General features: G+C 35.3%; 1 protein-coding gene across 1 annotated transcript in view; it reads left to right on the top strand.

Annotated features, from left to right (window-relative positions):
- The window catches only part of col11a1b (collagen, type XI, alpha 1b), an 87387-nt gene that overhangs the window by 35507 nt on the left and 33607 nt on the right, over nucleotides 1–18273 (top strand). Inside the window, exons 12-31 of the mRNA XM_016475807.1 lie at nucleotides 1534–1608; nucleotides 2022–2105; nucleotides 2372–2428; nucleotides 3486–3539; nucleotides 4525–4578; nucleotides 5406–5459; nucleotides 6312–6365; nucleotides 7100–7153; nucleotides 7256–7300; nucleotides 10517–10570; nucleotides 10662–10706; nucleotides 11784–11837; nucleotides 13878–13922; nucleotides 14458–14511; nucleotides 15853–15897; nucleotides 16101–16154; nucleotides 16258–16302; nucleotides 17120–17173; nucleotides 17317–17424; nucleotides 17745–17798. Of these exons, the coding sequence (XP_016331293.1) occupies nucleotides 1534–1608; nucleotides 2022–2105; nucleotides 2372–2428; nucleotides 3486–3539; nucleotides 4525–4578; nucleotides 5406–5459; nucleotides 6312–6365; nucleotides 7100–7153; nucleotides 7256–7300; nucleotides 10517–10570; nucleotides 10662–10706; nucleotides 11784–11837; nucleotides 13878–13922; nucleotides 14458–14511; nucleotides 15853–15897; nucleotides 16101–16154; nucleotides 16258–16302; nucleotides 17120–17173; nucleotides 17317–17424; nucleotides 17745–17798 (1143 nt within the window). The remainder of the gene's footprint in view (nucleotides 1–1533; nucleotides 1609–2021; nucleotides 2106–2371; nucleotides 2429–3485; nucleotides 3540–4524; nucleotides 4579–5405; nucleotides 5460–6311; nucleotides 6366–7099; nucleotides 7154–7255; nucleotides 7301–10516; nucleotides 10571–10661; nucleotides 10707–11783; nucleotides 11838–13877; nucleotides 13923–14457; nucleotides 14512–15852; nucleotides 15898–16100; nucleotides 16155–16257; nucleotides 16303–17119; nucleotides 17174–17316; nucleotides 17425–17744; nucleotides 17799–18273) is intronic.

Genomic DNA, 18273 nt, shown 5'->3' with positions numbered 1-18273 from the left:
ATATATTTTTAATATATCTTGATTAATATATGAAGAGTTCAGATGCAAAAGCCTCTAAGTGCCATCTGAAAATTTCTTCTAAAATGAGCATTTTTATCAGGCTCCTATGTTTAGGTTCAGAAATTTCACTTTAATGGCAATGTATAGGTCCTTTTCTATGCCATTAAAGTGAATATATAGTATATACCAGTTATAGGTAGCCCTGTCAGAACTTTCACAATCCTTTTTCTCAATTTGTTAGAGGAGTTAGTAGTTGTTTACTTCCACATGAAGACAATGGTAAAGTTTACATTGTTTAAAGCATCAAGAGAATAAGCCAATGGCAAGCAGCATGTTGTAACTATGTGAATGAGCAGATGTGTGTGTATTACAAAGACCTGGGAGGCCACGTTGAAACCAGATCTGCTTATAAATCCTCACTCTAATAACACTTCCAGAGGAACAGCAGACCTTATAACCTCTCATACACATTAACACATACTCATTCTCCCATAGATCCTTATGTCGGCACCATTTTTCAGAATAGTAAATGCGCTCTGTTGACTAGTACACAGAGAAAAGCTGGTCGGAAATTAACAAACAGCTGGATTTTTTTCCTCTTTACGGAAAAGTATTTTCGTACTTTTTGTCTGTGAGGGGAAGTGATTTACCACTCGCTTTGATGTCCATCATTTCCTCCTCGTACAAGGGCAAAATCTGTAGCTGAAAATGCCTAATTAGCAACGATGGCCACTACCCTTGATAGCCTGACCCTTTTACAGAGCACATCCTCACTGATTTATATACAGAAGCACATGTGCGCTAGGTGTCAGTGTATATGGTACATAGAAAGAACGTTTGCCCAGCCTTAAAACACACACACATGCACTCACACAATTACACCGTCATATGGGAACAATTTAAAGTGAGCCATCTACAAGAGGAGCGTGACATGCTTGCTAAAGAGATCTCTTCCCAAAACTACCCTAGCAGCATTCCATCATATGTGTGCATGTGTTATAGTCCTCCCCGCTTTTCTTGTGGGGTGTCAGTTACATTACGAGCACACACACAAATAAACAGTGCAATGAAAGGAGCTATAAACAACACAAAACATACATAAACCTCTGTGTAAATATAAAGCGAAATAAACAAGTGTATTATTATGGGATAATGATGGGCTTTAGCACATTAGCTATTTTTTGATTTCGGGTGTAAGGAACGCTGTGGAAATCTCCCGCAGTTTAGGTGCAATTTGCGAAAGCGCCACAACATTTTTCTCAAAAGAATTTAGTCAAGCTTTTGTTTTTGTGGACTGTTTAGGGATTTTGAGTAGATTTAGGTGACCTAACCGACAATTTAAAATGATCCTACAGTATTTTTCCTTTGCTCATGAGCGGATTGGTGTATTTTAAACTTTAAAGAAAGAATCTCTTTCCATGCCAATAGTTTTCTATTTTGTACAGCCATTTTCACGTTTGTTTTCCACACACTTTATGGCTCATTTCCTTCTCTTCTCCCTCCTTGATTTCTCCTTCTCTCTTCTTCTCTCAGGGCCCTCCTGGTCGTCCTGGTTTGCCAGGCGCAGATGGAGCTCCGGGGCCCTCTGGCACCATCCTCATGTTGCCGGTAAGCTTGTCCAACCCATACATTTCCAATGATTCTGATTAAGGACAAGATTTTCTAGGCCACATTCTTAGAGAAACCACCAAACATATCTCAAAATCAGCTGCAAATGGCCACTTCCTCTAACATCAGACAAATTACTATCATTGTAAACGTCCAAGTAGGTTATGAATTGTTACAGCTGCAAAAAGCCCTAACCCCACCCTGTAACCCCACTGCACTCACGCTACACCAAACAGTCTACATTAACTCTACACAAACTGGCTCTTTGCAGCCCAGATGCAAACCCATAATGACAAGACCGTTGAAGCCGCTTTATGTCGTAGGGACTCCAGTGGCCCCTCTTAATTCCAGCATGCAGTAAAAGTACTGAAATAAACTTGCAATTTCTGTGTTTGTGGATGTTTCTCTGACAGTTCCGCGCTGGTGGAGAAGCTTCAAAAGGTCCAGTGGTGACGGCACAAGAAGCTCAGGCCCAAGCCATCCTTGCCCAGACCCGGGTGTGTACCCTTGTTCATGTTGCCCTGAATGTTTTTTTTGTTTTTGTTTTTTGGCTGAAACAAGTGTGTTAGGTGCAGATAATGAATATGAGCAAGTTTAAAATATACTGTTAAAACCAAGACAGGTTTATAGTTCTCATAACACTGTATGGTACATGGAAATGGATCAGTTGCCAGTAACACTTATGAACTCAACTTATGTACTCTACTGCTGTTAATTTCAGGTTTGCAAACCTTTTTTTTGACCATTTGCTTTGTTGCTGCAGTTGACTATGAGGGGACCACCTGGTCCAATGGGATTGACGGGACGTTCCGGCCCTGTAGTAAGTGTACCACTTCTAAATGGCATAGACAATTTAATTTGAGGAAAACAATGAAACAAAGTTATTCCTTTTCAACAAAATAAAATGTTGTTTTAAAATAAAAATGTTCTGTTCATACCACATTCACTTCATATGTTGAATACATTTTTACAAATTTGATCTTTTTACCGAACATTTGCTGCTATTATTTATTTAATTAGTTAGTTAGTAATTGTAATGCACCAAGAAATATAAATATATTAATATAAAGCAAAACATATCTATTTATAAAAAAAACATGAATTAAATAAATCGCATGAATAGGTGATGTTAGATTTTGAAAATGCTTTAATCAGTTTCCAATGTGTTTGTGTCAATCAGATTTTTTATTTATTTTTTTATTATTATTATTATTTTAAAAACAGTTTTACAAACCTAAATATATTGCAGCCAATGAAATTAAGTTGTGAAAAAAAGTTCAGGAATTGTGATGCTTGTTCAGTTTAAATGCATTTAATTTATTATTATTATTATTATTATATTTTTTTAATTTACATTTTATTTATATTATGTAGATGAGGGGCACATAAGAGCACAGAAAATAAACATGATCTAAAAGCCACATGCATGCAAAATTTACCTTCATGAATGTCTCTTTTCTTTTCTTGTGTCTTCCTTTTGAACCCAATTCCCTCCAGTTGACATCACACAAACACTGATAGGAACATGTGTTACTTTCATCTCGCTATGATTTATGTCCAGAAAATGAACAGTTCTTTGGTGCTGATGTGCTTTCAGGCTGTCTGCAGTTTGTTTTCACATTCCCTTCTCAGAATTCTTTTGTCATTTTTGTGTTTCTGTATTTCATCCTCTTGAGATGAATCATATAAGAATGCCACTAGAATTTCTCTCATTCTTTTCCGCTTTTCTGCCTCCAAATCAAATGCCCTTTAAAAGCAATGGCAGAGGAATTTGTTTGGGTAGCCAGCGTGTGACCCAAACACAGCTCCACGCATATGATATTGGTGTTTAGAGAGGTGTGTGAGACGTAAAACTCATGTGTATGTGTGTGTTTCAGGGTGGTCCTGGTGCATCTGGTGCTAAAGGGGAAAGTGGAGATCCTGGCCCACAGGTGACTGCCTCTACATTTTAACAACCTGTTTTAACAGCTTTAATCCTAATTGTAATCCTAATTTATAGAACAATGATATGAGTATTCCTGAGATTCACTACCATCTGCACTACCATTCAAAAGTTTTGAAAGAAATTAATATTATTTAGCTAGAATCCAATAAAGCTGATCAAAAGTGCTGGTAAAGACAGTTATAATGCTACACAATATTTCGATTTGAAATAAATGCTGTTCTTTTAAACTTTATATTTGTCAAATAGTCCTGAAAAAAATGTATCATGGTTTCCATAAAAAGCAGCACAACTGTTCTCAACATTGATAATAGTAAGAAATGTTTCTTGAGCTGCAAATCAGCATATTAGAATGATTTCTGAAGGATCTTGTGACACTGAAGACTGGAGTAATGGCTGCTGAAAACTGTATCTTCCGAACCCAAACTTTTGAACTTTTTGACCCCAAACTTTATGTACTGATATATATATATATATACACACAAGATGTGCTTATCAGTGACTATGTTTTCTTTAGGCCCACCCCGAAATTATGTCTCTAAAAATGCTGCTTTTAAATGACAAAAAGAAAGCAAAGTGGAATCCAGTTGTAGTCATTATTTGTTGTGGATAAATTAACAGAATTAGGGTGTTGCATCAGAGATCTGAAAGCTTTAATGCTGTCATAACAATTAGCGTGCTTCTTTTCATGGTAAAGCTTATATGCAATTGAATGTAAAATATGCTGGGGAGATAAACACACATCCGCAGTAAAATAGCACTTTCTAGTGTAAAAAAAAAATATATATATGCACTTCTTCTCTGGAGCAGGGAGAGTCTCAGTCAGCTGATGGTGAGGAAGAAGTATTAGGCTTGAAGGGTTACATTACATAAAAAGTAACAATTTAACAATTACTTTTACTTCATTTTCAACACTGCTTTGCATTTGTCATTTAGCAGTACGCTTTCATTACAGAATGTTGTGTGTTTTTAAGGGACCAAGAGGACTTCAAGGACCTACTGGACCAGCTGGAAAACTAGGCAAGAGGGTAAGAATAGGAAAAATCTGTTCATGCTGTGAGTTGGTAGTGTGGAGAGCAATCACGTTTATTTTATTTAAAATAAAACTGAAGACCTCAAAATTACAAACCAAAACAAACAAACAAAAAAACAATATATTTCAAAAAGGTATCTTCAGTATAATGGATAAATAAAATAATGTTAAACAGATACTCATTCAAAAATGTAGTGAAGTAAAGAGTAAAAGTTGCTAATATCTTTGATACTCCGTACAACTACAAAGTACCTGAAAAGATACTCAAGTACAGTAACTAATTACATTTACTCCAATACTTTATACCTCTGGTAGTGTTTGATTGTGGCATGACATTGAAAAAGCAAAAAGGTGGCATACATAATACATCTGCAACACTGCTGCTGAAGTACTCTGGCAAAGTGAAGCTGAAAGGCTCTACGCAAGAAGCCCACTGTTTTTTCTCCAACCGCGCACCAGATTTTCCTTGAAACTGTCTGTGCCTGTTAGCCTCGACCTTAATTTACCTGTTTCAGCTTAACTGAATGACATATGTCTGTTGGATTCACATCCACATCTGCCAGTTTTAGTGCCAAACATTTCTCAGATTCTCCTTTGACACAGTTTATTCACAGTTTCGTTTTAAATGAGTCAAATTGCCACAATTACTCAATCCCCAAATGTGCTGTAGACGCCTTGTTTAAGTTGTGTGTAGGCCTACTCACTTGCTTCACGTCATCTCCTGTCTCACAATGATTCTGCAGTTGTTTAAAGCATATGTTAAGCGCGTTAACCTGCTCGTAGCACATAACATCAGGCTGATAATGCGACTTGGTTTTACAGGGCCGAAATGGAGCTGATGGAGCCAGAGGAATTCCTGGAGAATCGGGAGCCAAGGTAAAATCACCTCTGACTCAAAACCTCCGCTTTCACACGGTTAGCACTGCTTGAGGTTTCAGAACTGCTTCTTTTGTATTGAAAGCAGGGAATGGGGAGTGTTTGTTACTGTGTGACTGTGTTATATAATTACTGATTTTGAATTAATGAGTTCATTTCAAAAAAAAAAAAAAAAAAAAATCATAATTAATAATGCAATTAGTGCAGCATATGTTTTTTTCACTGTTTTATTTGTTATAATGTAATTATGTGACAATTGTTAATTTAAGGAAGTTTATTTAAATTAAAAGTTGTTATAACATTGATAATGTTATGGAATTATATCAATAATTATCAAATGATCAGGCTAATGTTTTTATGATTTACTAAGTTATTAAGTAAATGATAAACAAAAACATTGGTCTGATAATTTGCAGTTTAGGCCTAAATAATAGCTATAAGTGCCTATTTTATCCTCAGAAGAAAAAAAAAGGCCAGATGTATTGTTTTTTTTTATATCTATGACCCCCTGGCCTTGATAATACTTGGTAAAAAAAGATCCCATGAAATATATATATTTTTTAAATATACCTATTTTTTAACATTAATTTGAAAAATTATTGTGTAAATATATGCTAAATAATATTTGTGATTACAAACTTTATTTGTAGGTCCAGTTAAGCATGCACACACACACACACACACACACACACACACACACACACACACACACACACACACATATATATTTTTAAATCAGTGCACAACAACACAGTGTAATAAATGCATTAAAAACATTACAGAATGATGCACTTATGTTTTAACTTTGACAGCCCTATTTTTATTCTCATTGTTGTGATTGCTGTCTTGCAGGGAGACCGAGGATTTGATGGACTTCCTGGTGTACCTGGTGAGAAGGGACACAGGGTAAGTGCTGCTGAGCATTCTCATCATTGTTGTAATTCTTGAAATGAAACGGAATTGTTCTAGACAGCAGAATGCAAGCCTGACCACCACCCGTGAGAAAAATTTATTTTTAATGCTCAGTTATCAAACTTCCAGCTTGTCTCGAACAGCACTTTATGATTATGGGAACAATTCTTGCCTGGTTTCATTTCATGCCTCAGCAGCGGTTTTCCTAGAGAAGTCTACTGTATTGCCTTAACTTTATTTGAAAAGCTTCTTTTCGGCTCCTGCCAAGACCGAGTGCATTTTTATAATGTTCCATGTCTGCCGCTGTACGTTTTGTTTAGCATGCTGACAGTCATAGTGGCAGGAGAAGTTGAACTCATTATAGTAGGACTGGGGTTGTTTGGCATGCTTGCGTTCCTGTTGCAAATGAAAGCTGCCCTTGCTAGGCACAGCAGAGTGTGACTTGCTTGGCCTGGGCTAGTATAGTGAAAAAGGCCCGCAGATCACAGGGAGCCGTGTATATTTCCAGCCAAGTGGAAATAGTGCTGTCCTCCTAATCCTGCCCTGGGTAATTACAGGCCCCGCTATGTTATAGCCTCTTCTTATAGGGATGCAGTCTTATAAATAGTGGTCATGGGCCCTAGCAATGCATGGAGCCAAAAGCAGGCAGGCAGACAGGGACAGTAATAATACATTTACTCTTTTTCTGCCTCTGTCATTTCATCTCTTTCTTTTTCTTTTTCTTTTAGGGTGAGGCAGGTCCCATTGGCTTACCAGGCCCTCCAGGAGAGGACGGACCAAGGGTGCGTTTGACCAAGTGACACATTCATTTCTTATTTGGATTCATATGTACTTGCATAGGTGTGCAGACACGTTGACAAGCATGTCTGTGCTCTTGTCTGCAGGGTGAGGATGGTGAGATTGGACAGAGAGGAATGCCAGGAGAAAGTGTAAGCATCTCCATCTCCATTTACATTTTGTATTCCCTTGTCATATTTTGAGCACCAAATCAGTATATTAGAATGATTTGTAGAGAACATGTGACACTAAAGATTTTGGAGTAATGGCTGCTGAAAATTCAGTTTTACCATCATGGCAATAAATTATATACTGTCAATTAGAAAAGATGCAACACTCACTCTTGAAGAAATCCAACTTTATTGGTTAAAATACATGTGACGTTTCAGCCATTATTCAGGCCTTCATCAGACCTGAAAGTTAAAATACATGTGACGTTTCAGCCGTTATTCAGGCCTTCATCAGACCTGATGAAGGCCTGGATAATGGCTGAAACATCACATGTATTTTAACCAGTAAAGTTGGATTTCTTCAAGAGTGAGTGTTGCACCTTTTCTAATTAACATGACTTTTTGATTTTTGGTTGCACCTCCTCTTCTGTTGGTAGAGCACCTCTTTTTCAGCAATTTTAATAAATTATATATTAAAATATAACCATTTATTTTGAATCTGAATAATATTTCACAATATTACCTGAAGTCTCTGAGACCCCAAACACAAGTAATGTGACCTTTCCATGTAAGGTGTGTATTATCGAGTTAAAACTTTGTGTATAATCTAATTAGGAAAAGTGTATCAACTTGATAGCTCAACGTTAAGCATGTTTTTGGTCCTTGGGGCTCACAGGACAGAATGTGAGGGTTATTAACTTCACTTGCCTAAAAGACCATGACTGCCAACTATAATCACTCTTCATGCCCCACCCTGCTCTTTCCACCTCAAATCTCAGTATTTGTTGCTCATTGCTCATCAAGGTAATGTCTCTGTACAGGAAAGGAGCACAGTAGTTTTCTATTTTCTCCAGCTCTCTTTCTTTCTCTTTTTTTTTTACGACACACTAATTAATGGTCTCACATATTTTATACGCTTTTTGACTAAATACTCCTTCAGCAGAAATCTTACAAATAACAGAATCAGCCCTGAAGATTTGGAATCTAATTGGAGCGAGTCCCCCAGTTGATGTAGTGAACGTCTGGATCTACAGCAAAAAACCCAATGTGCCTTTGTTTCTGTTTTGCATAGTTGCAAACCATTTTGAATTAATAAAAAAAGCATATTCAGGGTGTCCTTTCTTAAACTTTGTGTTTTGTGCTGACTAAAAATAATAATTAACCTTTATTTTTCCTTTAAGATAATTTTAATATGAAGCTCTAAGCAGTCTAGACGACAAAGTATACATACTTTTGAAAAATGTTACTGTTATACAATGTAACTACAGGAAATCCACCAGGTATTTAAAAAAAATTGTAGTGAAAAACATTTAATTTGCATTCAACAAAAATATAGAGTTAACTTCAACCACAGCTAAAGCTCAGCAGAATGTTTCTTCCACTTAAAAAAAAATAAAAAAATGTAATGCACATTTAAATGACTCATCAATAATGATAACATTTTAATAATATTGTAGTTTAATCATCATCATAAAGTATATAAATCACAATATATACCTATACTAATTCCTAAACCAGGGCCTGTGGGCCAAAGCTGGTCCATGATGCCTTTTGATTTGTTCTGCCATGCCATATCACAAGACGGGATTAATGCGATTTAGGTGAATACAATTTTTGAAATGTAAATTTTAATATAATATTGTTGGGTAACACTTTATAATAACTTTCATTTATAAATCATTAACAAACATTATATAATGCTTAACATATCATTAGTTTATATATATATATATATATATATATATATTCATAGCTAGAAATATGAGATAATGTTCTTGTTAATGTTTACTAATGAACTTACTAAACATTATGATTAACATATGATTATTTAATGTAAATTGAAATGCTTACAAATGTCAGTAAACTTTCAGTTCATATGATCTTCATTTGTTGGTCTTTGTTTGTTGTGTAGACCTCTATTTACAAATCTTAACAAATAATTATTATTATTACTATTAATTATTTGTTCGTGTTTTTGCAGTACCCAATCTAAAGTGGAAACTATTCATCATTTTCAAATGTTTATAAATGTTTACTAATCATCAATAGCTTTATGAACAGTCATCTCAATGGCAAAATGTGTCCCGAAAGACCTGAATTTTACCTTTACTAATCATTTATTAATCATTTGTTCATGTTTTTGCAGTAGCCAATCTAAAGTTGAAACTATTCATCATTTGTAAATGTTCATAAGCAATTACTAATCATTTAGTATCTTTATGGGCATTTGACTTACGTAACAAGGTTTGTGTAAAGGGTGGCTGGTTATGTTTAGCTAAATGCTTGCTAAAAACATAGCAGATTGTAATTTTGGTGCAAAAAAAGTTTTTTTTATTGCCTCAGCACTCACATTAGTAAACTACTCTTCAGTATATCATTAAACAGGATATTCCTTGAATTATAAATAAACAGGGGAAAACAAATCATTTTTTAAAAGAAAATACTTGTTCATTTATCACAACAAAATAATATAAACAGATTGAACCGTGTTCCCTTATAATAATCAAACTGACCCCTGTACACTGTTGACCCTTAAACCTACCTATACCACCAAACCTGTCCCTAACCTTACCTGTATCACACCTCAACAGCAGCTAAAATGTTGTGCATTAACACAAGCTTTTAATCAATTTATAACATCGGGTAAAATCATTTGTAGATTCTCAATAAGTGCTTGATCATTTAGAATTGAAAGTTTAATGACATTTGTAAGCATTTTAACTTACATGAAGAAAGGAAAACTTGAAATCGCATCATATGACCCCTTTAACAAATAATTATTATTATTACTATGAATTATTTGTTCGTGTTTTTGCAGTACCCAATCTAAAGTGGAAACTATTCATCATTTGCAAATGTTTATACATGTTTACATTATATAATGTTTGTTAATTATTTATTAATGAAAGTTATTATAAAGTGTTACCTATTGTTGGATATACTGCAACATTTACTTTCAGTCCACAGCCCTCAATGAAATTAGTTTTTTGGCTCTTCATAGAAGAACGTTTGGCCAGATCTCGTGTAAATGTATACATTAATATGGTACTTGTTGTAACTCAAAATACAACACATATGTAAAAGGGCTTTATGCTCCATATCTCTGTCCACCAAGAGGTCTTTTGGCCTGAAGACCACTTGTGTTCAGTATAACAGTCTGATTAATTCTCACAATATGTCTCTTTTATTGATTACCAGGGTCCAAGAGGACTGCTGGGCCCCAGAGGTTCTCCTGGTACCTCTGGACAGCGTGTATGTACCATAAACACCACACTTGCTTAATTGCAACTGTCCAAATAACATGAAACTCACAGCTAGACACCTCTGTTTTATACACATGCAGGGTCTTCCTGGATTGGATGGACCACCTGGCCCTAAAGGAAATATGGTAAGGATTTTTTCTCCACTGTTTAATAGTGTGCTTCTCGTCTCTAGGCCCCATGAAGGGGCTTCCTGGTTAACTGACAACCTCTGACCACTCTGAAACATAATTATTGTTCCGAGCAAAGGTCATATCTAAATAAGGCTTTTAGATAAGAGAAACACAGTGGGCCTGGCAGGAGAGAGCTAATGTCACTGTTACCGTGGCAGCAGGGGGTGAGCTTTGACTGGGAAGTGCTGAAATTAAGAAGGTATGAAGTCTGCCACTAAAATATGCAAGACAGGAAGTGTAGGATTCACGCAGCTATTCAGTACTAATAGTAATGTTTTCACCATGATTCTGTGCGTTTCTTATTCATTTGTTCACAAAATGTGGTCTGTGAGGTTTTTTGGTTGGTCCATGAGATTGACTGATTAAAAATAAAACAATATAAATAATAAAAAATAAAACTAATTTTCAAAATAATTTAAATTGACAAAAAGCACCAACTTTGAATTAACTAATAAATAGCCATAACAGTGACTTAACTGATTGTGTTGTCATTAATTTTATGAGTAAGTATTTCTGTTGTATCACATAGATCACAGTTACGCATCAGTATACATACATGTTTGGTCCAACTTCATAGCTAGCAAATCAGCTCATTTAGGTTTATTAAACGCTAGAAGTTGCACTGGAGTTAATTTCAATAAAATAAAAACAAAGAAATGTTATATTATCATAATTTATCAGCTTTCCATTTACTCAAGGTAACTACTAACTACAACCTCCTTACTTACAATATGCAGTTTGTTATGAATTTTTACCCATCTCTGTGTCTCTTCCTCTTTGCCAGTAGTTTAACGCTGCTATTATAGATTTTATTACAGTAGTCTGTGCAATTCAGGAAGGAAGGCCAATGGAAAAATATGGATTTGCAATTTTCACGTGTCTGTTGTTTAACATGTAGAGTATTTTTGGAGTTTGAGGTACTGGGACTGTTTTTCATATCTTTATAAAATGACATAGGCTCCCTGGAGCAGTGAAGTGTAGGAATAATAATAGTGTTGTGTACTAAAGTGTTTTTTTAAATGGTTCTAACAGGGTCCTCAAGGAGAGCCTGGACCGCATGGACAACAGGGTAACCCCGGTCCACATGTAGGTATCAGTCTATTGATCATCTTTTGTCAGTCTGCTATTTCTCTCTCTCTCTCTCTCTCTCTCTCTCTCTCTCTCTCTCTCTCTCTGACTTTCTCTTAGACAACCTGGTTGTGTTTTTTCTAAACAAGAATCTTTCAGTTCCCATTTTCCATTACATTTTTGTGGCCTTTAGACTTTGTCTATTAGCTTCGAAGTAATCTACACACCAGTGAACTCCTAAAAGTTGACAAAAATAATATCTTGTAGATATACTGTTTGCACAGTACTGTTCAAAAGGGTAGATTTATTTAAAGAAATTAATACTTTTATTTAGCAAGTACACATTAAATTGTAAATTATTGTACAAATTCAATAAATTAAATTTATAATGTTAAAAGTTTCTATTTCAAAGAAATGCTGTTCTTTTAAACTTTCTACTCATCAAAACAAATCCTGCAAAAAAATGTATCACGGTTTACAAAACTATTATGCAGCACAACCGTTTTCAACAATAATAATAAATGTTTCTTGAGCAGCAAATCAGCATATTAGAATGATTTCTAAAGGGTCATGAGACCAATTCAGCATTGCATCACAGGTATAAATTACATTTGAAAATATATTCAAATAAATGCAGCCTTGCTGATGCCAAACTTTTGAACAGTAGTGTAAATGGACCAAAAATATGGATGATTCATGTAAGGGATAATGCACGGCTAGCTGTGCATTAAACGATTTTAATGCACCACGTGGAGGCCAAGAACCACCCGATGCAAAGTGGAGGGTGGTTGCTTCTGCGAAGTGCATTAAAATCATTTAATGCACAGCTAGCCGTGCATTATGCCGCTTATACCATGGTCATTTGCCAGCATTGACAACTTAAAAGCTGTTTATGATGTTAGCAGCGCAAATATTTAACAGGAAGGGTAAAAAAGGCGGTTATTTTTGTCAGTTACGACTCGTTAGCTCTCGCATTCTGCCCGCTTCATATCAGATACAGAGATTAAATAGTGCGGTAAGACCACATTTATTTGAATGAATTATAGCATTTATTTGAATGAAATATCGATCGATCGAGAGAGAGAGAGAGAGAGAGAGAGAGAGAGAGAGAGAGAGATGACAGTTGTGTGTGAGTTACCTGTGTCTGCGCATCTCTCTCTACAAACAATGAAGCTGTTTAGTTACTTCAAAAACAGCCCTCCTTGCTGAGAAATATAATGTAGCGATCTAGTATGGTATTTTATTAATAAAAGTTGCGGGGCAGCACTGACATTAAGTTTGTGTGTGCACAGCGCAATCTGCGATCTCTTATCTCTCTCCCTCTCACTGTGTTTATGTGCGTACACCTATGGAGAGTCCCCACAAGGATAGCTGACCAGACATGTGTATGTGTGTGTGTGTGTGCATTAATTAAAGCAGCGCACTAATATGGAACGGTTTTAATGCATACCTGCCAGCCAATCAGAATCGAGTATTCGGACAGACCATGGTATAAGTTCATGTAATGTGATTTTGTCCAATCGGATGCTTCCCAGAATGAAAAAGTCCCTCCCCCAATACACAACTGACTAGCAATTAGCATATCATGTTCATGACTGTGACATACATTTGCTATAGCTTTTTGGCTAGTTTAAAAAGAAAAAGGGAAACCACCCCTTCGATATCTCCCACACCATCTTCCTATTTTATTTGGAAATATGTCAACACAGTGATTTCATTGGTTCGTTACATGCTTTTTTACACATTTTCTGTTGTATTCAGTTAAAGGTGGAGCTCAATGAACTGTCATTAAAAGAATGTGACAGAAAAAGTAAGAGAAAGAGAAATCTGGTAGAGCCATTAATCTAAATCTGCATCCAAATTCCGTAAGTGTGTTTCTAGAGTACAGGACTCGTATATTCACACAGTCACGCACAGAATAATGTATCCTTTTTGAAATTCTTTTTCAGATTTGACTGAGGGGTGCTCATACTGTTTTTTCCCATATAAACTTTACTATCATATTTCCCCTGAAGACTCCATATTGTACTATCTGACTTCTGAAATCTTGTCTTGCAGGGTCTGCCTGGTCCTCAAGGCCCGATCGGTCCACCTGGAGAGAAAGTGAGTTTGTGAATGAGAGCTGGCCACCCCGGCAGCCATCGTCTTTGTTATTACAGACGGCATTTTTTCTGCCCTAACCCTATAAACGATTCATCAGACTCCTCGGTTTCTGAGCTGTATGTTGCTCACAGATCACTGCTGACTAGTGGAAAACCACACACACACACACACACACACACACACACACACCTCAAGACTCGCTAATGCTTTGACAAGCAGGAGATATGCTTACACACATAACTGTCATTGGTTAGACTCTCAGACAAGCATTTTGTCAGGGCTCCTGGAAGGAGGCCAGAGAGTCTGAAATGTGACTCCAGAAGAGGTGGAGTGTTTCCAGACATACTGTATGATTAGATATCTTCTTTACCAAGAGGAAAAAGATGATAATGAAGTACTTTATGATTGAACTGCTTATAAAAGTTATAAGCACTCGCACTTGCAGCTTTAATTGTGTGTTTTTCCTCCCTCTTCTTTTTCTTCCTTCTTTTCTCACTTAACCTCTTTTTTATTTCTCTTTCTCTCTCTCTCATAGGGTCCCAGTGGGAAACAAGGGCTCCATGGACTGGCTGGGGCTGATGGGCCTCCTGTAAGGGGATTTTTCTTTATTTCATATTCTCCCCTCAACTAAATCTCCAAGTTCATATCAAAAATACTTTATATCATCACACATCATTAGCCAATAACCAGCTTGATGATGATCCTGGCTTGAGGGGAATATATTTACCTCGCACAATTTAGAATTAAAGTGTTGGCTCTCTTTCAATCCATAAATTGAAATTTGAATTGGAATGACAGGAAGTGGAATTTACTGAATTGCAGTTCAAAGAAATTCAACACAGACCCGACAGAGGGCTTTCATTAGTCCAACACAACATGCAAAAACAGAGACCTTCTTTGATTTCAGCCTGTTTCATGTGAATTGACATTTTGAAGACTTTAAATGTAGCATTCTGGGAAATGAAATTCCACTGTGGTCCATAAAATTATATATTTATTATTATTTATTTTTGGAACAAAAATATTTATGGTAAAATATTCTAAGAATATATATGTTTATGTTTTTTTTTAATTTTTTTTTTTTATTGTGTTTATTGTAGTGTTATTGTAATGGGTGTTTATGTCACAAATAAAAATATACATTCACTAAGATTTAGAAGTAATGTTTAAAAACAAATCTCTTATATTGCATAAGGCTACATTTATTTTATATAAATATCGTGAACATTACAATTAAATACAATATAAAATAACGTTTTCTATTTTAATATATTTTAAAATATTATTTATTTCTGTGATGGCAAAGCTGAATTTTCAGCAGCCATTATTCCACTCTTCAGTGTCACATGATCCCTCAGTGATCATTCATAATATGCTGATTTGCTGCTCAAGAAACATTATTATTATCTTATTATTATCACTTTTTCAGGATCGTTTGATAAATAGAATGTTCAAAAAAACAGCATTTTTAAAATGTATATTTTTTTTAAAACAGTATAAATGTAGTTACTTTCTCTTTTGGTTAGTTTAATCATTTTGATGAATTTAACTTGCTGAATAAAAGTAAAAAATAAATAAAATAAAAAAAGCTTACTGGCCCAAAGTTTTGAATAGGGAATATATGTTTTTGTATGATGACATATTTATTTATTTATTATTTAATTTTATTTTTTGTACTTTCTTTTTTTTTTTTGCTGCCTCAGTCTAAATACTAAGTGGTGTACAACCCCTAAAAATTTGATTCCTGCAAAAAAGATTCTTACACTGGAATAGTCATAACACTGGCATTTTTATATATATATACTGTATATTCTGAATACTGTATATTACTGTACACTAAATCCACAAGACCATACATACCCAGCTGTATTTGCCTTACATTACTTTCAGACTTTCACTGAAGTTGCTTTTGTTTGTAATCTTTGCACAGGGTCATCCTGGGAAAGAGGGTCCTCCCGGGGAGAAAGGAGCAGTTGTGAGTGTATTTTTAGTTTGTCTCGAAATTAATTGCCATTATAAGTTATTGAACACATTTCAAGTGTAAAGCCACTATACACCCATAATTAACACTGTCTGTAATTAACACTTAATGTGTGGCCCCTTTAGAAGTTTAAAACCTAATTCCCCTCTATTAATCCAGATTGATTTACTCTTATTATATTTACTCATTTCCTATAGGGCCACCCAGGTCCCCATGGGTCCATTGGCTATCCCGGTCCCCGAGGCGTGAAGGTAAACAGGCTTGATTCTCTTCATCTCACTGATTCTTTATTATCAAAATGTAGTGCTTTTATTCTATCCATTAGAGCTTCTATTCATTGTTTTGTCTGTTTAGGGTGCAGAGGGCGTTCGTGGCTTGAAGGGCAACACAGGAGAAAAGGTAAGCAAATGACCATGTCCCCTGTCTCCATTACTGAGCTCTTGGCTCAGCCTCTAAAATGAGGCACACAGATGACAGGCCAACAGCTAAAATTGGAAGGCCATTTCAGGGACTATTTGCACCAAAAATGGCTTCAATCAGGTGTAATGAGTGTGTGGTATAATGCAAAATCACATATGACTGGACGTTAGTAGAGATTTATAAGCAGAAAAAAAAAATGATAGCAGAATTGTAATCTGTTCTAATTATTGTTTTGTATGTATACAATATTGTGGCTCAGTCTGTTTCAGGCTATATCCTCTGTACTGGCCACCAAGTGTCAGTGTTTCATTCACACAATAGTCAAGACTTTTGTTTCTAAAATGTATCATCATTGGTATGAAATATTAAATCTTAATCTCTCGTACCAGCAGTTTTCACTATGGCCACCAGATGCCAGCATTTATCAATTATGTTCTTATGGAGTATTAGAAATTAGATTTTAAAAAATGCTTGAAAGTTTCATCGGTATTATTAGATTTTCACCTTGAAAGTCTATGAAATATTATTTTCATTGTTGTTGTTGTTATTCTTAATTTTTCTATTATTACTATTGTTGTTGTTGTTGTTTTTATTTATTTTTTATTAACTTAAATGAGTTTACATTTTATCCAAATAAATGCTCTGAATTTGATCAATGTTATTTCATTCCATTTTAACTTTTTTTTTTTTTTTTTTAATGACCAATATTATTTCTTTTTGGTATTTATTTATTTAAACCTACATAAGTTTACATTTTTCCCAAATAAAGGATCTGATCTGATTTGACTGATTTCAGGGAGAAGATGGTTTTCCTGGGTTCAAGGGTGACATGGGCCTCAAGGGTGACAAGGTGAGTAACAAGACTTACAGTAGTTACATTTAATTTCAATCAACACTTATAATCACTTAATTATCACTTATTTGAGGTGAGTTTTAACCATTTTAGTTGTTGTATGTCTAATATAATGTTTGTGCATTGTTGCTGGTGTTCAGGGAGAGGTTGGCGTGCTGGGCCCCAGAGGAGAAGACGGACCAGAGGGGCCGAAAGGTAAAGCAGGTCCCACTGGAGAGGCTGGTTCTTTGGGCATGGCAGGAGAGAAGGTCAGTTTAAAACTTATTATGTTGAATATAAAGGCAAAGTACTAAAAATGCCCTGACCAGCCCTGGAAAAATCTGTCAGGGATTATTAATATATGTGTGAATTAAACTTAAAATGACACTGAACTCATAATCATAAACTGATTTTGAATGCCAGTTTTAAATGTCAGCCAAATACTCCATTACATCTCCCATAGGCTTTTGTAGTTTGTGCAGGGTGGTGAAATGCTTTATTGTTATTGTATATGATGATTGTTTAAAAAACTCAAAATGAAAATGTGTTGAGTTAGTTCTTTTTTCTTTTCTTTTCTTTTTTTTTTTAGGGAAAACTTGGTGTTCCAGGTTTGCCTGGCTACCCAGGAAGACAAGGTCCTAAGGTAAGTACTGGCAAGTTTCCTGTTGCAACTTTATCATTATTTTATAAGTTACATTATTTATTTATTTATCAAAGCATCACTAAGTTTATTATCTCCATTACAATTAATCATTAACCTTAAATGAAACTATGAAGTTATCATGTCTCTTAAACAGTGCCACAGTCAGTATTGCTTTATTTATATTTCGCTGCTTTTGACACGCAAGGCCTGCTGTTCTCTGATAGCCTGTGTTGACAGAGTTAATAGGATAAACTCATCCTCCATGATGCTGACTGCTTTATCTCTTGGCCACCCAGCATGCAATAAGTGCAAGCCTGTGAGCAGCTCAAGAATATGCAGTTTGTGGTGTTTGTCAGCTTATTATTTCAAAACAATCATTTCATTCAGTGTACGGGCTGGTCCACTCAAATAGCTTGAATTCCCTGGAATTCATTGATTATATATATATATATATATATATATATATATATATGTA

The sequence above is a fragment of the Sinocyclocheilus anshuiensis genome, unplaced genomic scaffold, assembly GCF_001515605.1.
Source record: "Sinocyclocheilus anshuiensis isolate Anshui unplaced genomic scaffold, SAMN03320099.WGS_v1.1 scaffold1105, whole genome shotgun sequence".
Lineage (NCBI taxonomy): Eukaryota > Metazoa > Chordata > Actinopteri > Cypriniformes > Cyprinidae > Sinocyclocheilus > Sinocyclocheilus anshuiensis.
The sequence above is the reverse complement of the archived record's forward strand: the minus strand, read 5'-3'. Positions and strand labels throughout refer to the sequence as shown.